Below are 4,609 nucleotides of genomic sequence, written 5' to 3' on the forward strand. Positions count from 1 at the left end.
TTAGATTAGTTATCAAAGGGTGTTTATATATTTTTATTATAGATATTAGGTCCCCTTCATCCATATTTAGGATGTTTGAATTTATAGGAGGAGCCTTCAAGATCAAATCTTTGGACAATAACTCTAGACTCATTTCGGATTTCTCACGAAGTAATCACCGAACGAGAGTAAAATACGGACCCCACTTTCCCACACTATCATCCCAATAGTAAGAATGTTGATGGGGGCCGTCAGATTATGCTATGGGAGATTTTTCGGTGAAAAATCACGGTGCCGGTAGCACCACTGTCCCCTTATATAGACTTCTTCTTTTGATACAACCTTGGACTTTCCCACAAAAACGTCTCATTCGTTTATCCAATTTCTTATGTTCCCTTCTGCTTTTTTTTTTTTCCTTTTTTTTACCATCTTTTTGTCAAACCCGATTTCTTTTCTTCTCTTTCCTGTTTTTTACCATCTTTTTGTCAAACTTTTGAATTCAATCAGGACCAGAATGATTCGATTTGAAATTCTTTTCTTTATTTTTTCTTCTTCCCGTTTGAAATACTAGGAGTATACTGATTCTAGAAAGGAAAATTTGATCTAACTAATACGGGTGATGTTACAACTGACCTGTTCAAAACTCATAAATAATACTCCTTCCGTTCCTTTTTAATAGGCTGGTTTCTATAAATAAATATTTCAAAAAAAAAGGCTAGTTTCCTAATTGGGAAAGTCAAATGTTATTTTGATTTTTTCTGGGACCACTTTTCTCTTAACTTCTTTTGATGACAAGTGTCATGTGGATCATTTCACTTTACTTCTTTTGTTGACAAGTGTCATGGGACCATTTCACTTCACTTCTTTTATTGACAAGTGTCATGGGGATCACTTTCAATGATTAGTTCTCTTGATTTCCTTAAATTTTCTTTAAAAACAAAACCAGCCTATTAAAAAGGAACCAAGGGAGCATATGAAAAGAATTAATCAACCTTTAAATCAAACAAAAAATTTGATGACTTGAGGTACGAATTTTAGAGACCGTGAGGTTTCTAGATGCCTTTCTTTCGGGGATAGAGTCCGCCCGGAGATGTGGCTCTTCCGCTGCTAGTTCACTAAATTCTGCATGAGCATACTGACTTCAATTATCTCAGCAAAAGCAACTAATTTTTAATTGAAACGGCTCCAATTGCGTGGAAAGGAATTGTAACAATGAATTATAATGTGTTGGAGAATTAAATATAGTCCCACATAGCTAACTCCTTAGTCTAGATCCTAATATATAAGGTGTGGAGCCACTCCACTCATTGCCGGTTGGTTTTGAGTTGGAAGTCCACACACTTCTATCATGGTATCAGAGCTAGGCCTTATATGAGACGTAAGACCTAATAAGACCCAAGAAGACAGGGAAACCATACAACGGTCCACGATGTAGAGGACTCACAGAGCCCTACACGTGGGGTGTGGAGCCACTCCACTCATTGCCGCTCCCCACTCCAGTAGTCCAGTACTGCTTTCTAAATAACACGCGGTACATAAACCTGAATTTGACTTGCATTTAACTTTGTCTCCTGATTTTAGTCTGCCACCAATATCCAGTTTATCACTTTGCGGACTTAGCGCAATCCACAGACGAGCAAGGGTCCAGATCGTCTGTGCCACTGCTTGGGTGTGCCCTATGTGCCACACCAATAGAAACACGGTATTTTCTCTTGGATTTGTAATATCTTCTTTAACTAATTAATTATCTTTCCTAATCGATTAGTGTTGTATAAATAGAAAATCTATTTAGTTAGTCATGGTTAATGAGAGGAATGATGTGGCGTGTTTCTATTGGTATGGCACATAGGGCACACACAAGCAGTGGCACAGACGATCTCGACCCGATGAGCAAAGAGGGAGAACAGCAATTACCTATATTTTGCTTTCACTTTGATGGAGAAATCGGGATAACAATACTAGGAAAATCAAGTCTAACTCGGGCATTTCATTGAATGAACCATCTCTCAGCTCTTTCAGCTTTTGTCACGAGTATGAATCCAGGTGCAGGTTTGGCCTTCGGTAAAGCACTTGTTACTTGTTTGAAGTAGCAAGTGGTATACTCTTCGAATTTGTTATATCTCCAATGCAAACATCATCAAATCCTCCAATCATTCTCTTACTTCTGACCTTACTAATCCTATAAGAATACACTGCATTACTCTTTCTCTTAATTTCTTAAACAGTTTTGACTTGCAGAGATACATAGAATCCCTTTGTGAATTCTATGTATAAGGATGAAAAGCAGGTAACGAAGACTAGCAAAAAGATGAAAAGCATAAGGATTACATGTTACTTAAAGCTGCAGTTTCAGTAACTAGAACTGTTTTTCTAAATAAACCTGCAATGTCTAAAATAATATAATCAGCTATAATACTGTCTTAAAGTGTTCTTCATTTTCATTTCAAAAAAGAAAGATTACATCTTTAGATTAAACCAAAAAAAGTAGAAACTTATTCATTGAAAGGTATAATGTAGGGTTAATTTATGTGATATAATGTATCTAACCCCTTCGTCAGAGATAAGATATACAGAACCTGAATTTGGTTCAGACACAACGCATATCCACACTTCGCTATACTAAGCTGTCACTGTTGCCTCTATTGCAACCTTGCCAGAGTACAAAACCTTCCCTGAATTTTCGTCAACTCCCCATAATTCTGGCAAAGCCTCTGTGATGTTATGAATGCTTTCCAGAGCATAATCTGCACCTTTGATTCGTTGAGAAGTGCCGACCTACAAAAATTTGTGGAGTTGGTTTACTTTTAGCATCTTTGAGAGACTTTCCCCATAATGACACAACACAAATACTCAAGCATAGTCTTTATAGATTACTTACAAGTACAGTGTGGAGACCGACAAGTTTTCCTGACTGAATGTTGCGAACACTATCATCAAAGAATACCTGCAAAGAAAAGTAGACAACAACATTAGTACGTAACCAGATAACTTTTAACAATTTGTAACTCCATTTAGTAAACCAAATCTTTTGTAAAACCCCTAAACTTACTGTTCTCTTAGGATTGATGTTGGCTATCTCAAGAGCCCGTTCGAAGGCAGCTTCAGATGGTTTGCAAAGTATTGGTGTCTTAGGAAGTACTGTCTCAGCATTAGGTTGGGAACCATATCCCATAATGTCAAAAGGTGTAGTAATGGGTGTCGTTTCCAAATCCCCAGCCTTACAGTCACCTTTATCAGAACTGTTGGTTGGATTAAGGGTCTCAAAACAGATAATGCTTTCGAAACAACCTTCCAAACCCATCACCTTAAGAACTTCTGCAGCATGGGCCTCATTCGAGTTTGTAAATATCTGTTTTTAAAACAAAGACAGAAGCGACTGTAAACAGACAAACCCATACAGATTAATAACATTTGGTCAATAATACTAAAATCTCACTAATTAAACTAATTTAGCAACAAAGACCAACTTACAACTTTTCGAAGAGGCAAGCTTAACAATATACTCCTAAGAACCGGATCTGGTTTAAGCCTTTGATTATACGGTAATCTTCCATGGACAAAACTATAGAGCAAATAAACAAACAAGCTTACTTTCATGGTACACATAGAAATGTCATGATCTAAAGAATATATCAAGGATTTATAAAATTCCCATACCTGTGGAAATCGTCGTAGTCAAAATCATAACCAATTGCCTATAACACAAAACACCCACAAAGCAATGAATGAATAAAAACATACTTCTATATATACGATAATAAACAGCCATAATTTGGCAAAAAATGGGTGTCAAAAGACATACTCTGAGTCCAGCCATTGTTGTCCCATAGATCTTGTAAAGTTGAGTACATAATTCTTCAATTTTGGTTTCCTCTATACCAAGTTTTTGATGCATATATTCTAATAAAATCACCATGAAAACCATCTTTTGTTATTTATTTCTTGACAAAAGAATAAAATAAATTACAAATTGAAAGGGCAATTGAGTCGTGAACATACCTTCAATGTTCTTTCTACACTCCACGGCCAAACCAGAACTGAAAGGATAAAGGGTATCATCCACATCTACATAAAAACAAAAAATGTTAGAAATTAATCTTCTACTTCTTCTTTTTCCAAGTAATTAAACTTAAACAGAGAAGATTACGATTACCAAAAAGAACGCAGTCATATTTAGAATCTGTTTCGGCAGAATGAAAAGAGTCCTTTTGATCCATCTTTCGATCTAATCACAATACTTAATCAGTAATTAATAATACAATGTGATGCAAAAATAGGTGCATAGAGTGGAAGAAGTATACTTACCAGAAATGAGGATTATGGAAAGAGTAGTTGTTGAAGTTTCGAAAGAGAAGAAAAGGAAGAAGGGGTTAAACGGAGAAATTGAAATGGGTTTAAATAAAGATACAGCAAAATTAAAACCGTTACTCGTTACTCACGCTCACACTTTCACATTTTGATCCTAAAATATCTCGTTGCATCACAGTCGTCGGATTGAAAATACTATGTCGGTCAACTGTTTTTCGTTTACTAATTTTCTTGTGTATTTATGAAGTGAAAGTGCTTTACACGCGTTGATCCAGTAGTGGTGACTGGTGAGCACGTTGGGTCGGTCATTAAATTCCGCAAT

At 36.2% G+C, this 4,609-nt stretch overlaps 1 protein-coding gene across 1 annotated transcript; it reads right to left on the minus strand.

Annotated features, from left to right (window-relative positions):
- Nucleotides 1-2,356: 2,356 nt before the first annotated feature.
- On the minus strand, nt 2,357-4,399 carry LOC113310766. Its single transcript, XM_026559539.1, has 9 exons — nt 4,285-4,399; nt 4,133-4,204; nt 3,979-4,044; nt 3,782-3,879; nt 3,637-3,674; nt 3,451-3,541; nt 3,029-3,328; nt 2,858-2,923; nt 2,357-2,754 (listed from the first exon to the last, which is right to left on the minus strand). The coding sequence occupies exons 2-9, from the start codon at nt 4,194-4,196 to the stop codon at nt 2,599-2,601; spliced, it is 879 nt and encodes a 292-aa protein (XP_026415324.1). The 5' UTR covers nt 4,197-4,204; nt 4,285-4,399; the 3' UTR covers nt 2,357-2,598.
- Between the last annotated feature and the right edge of the window lie 210 nt (nt 4,400-4,609).

Source organism: Papaver somniferum, chromosome 9, assembly GCF_003573695.1.
Source record: "Papaver somniferum cultivar HN1 chromosome 9, ASM357369v1, whole genome shotgun sequence".
Lineage (NCBI taxonomy): Eukaryota > Viridiplantae > Streptophyta > Magnoliopsida > Ranunculales > Papaveraceae > Papaver > Papaver somniferum.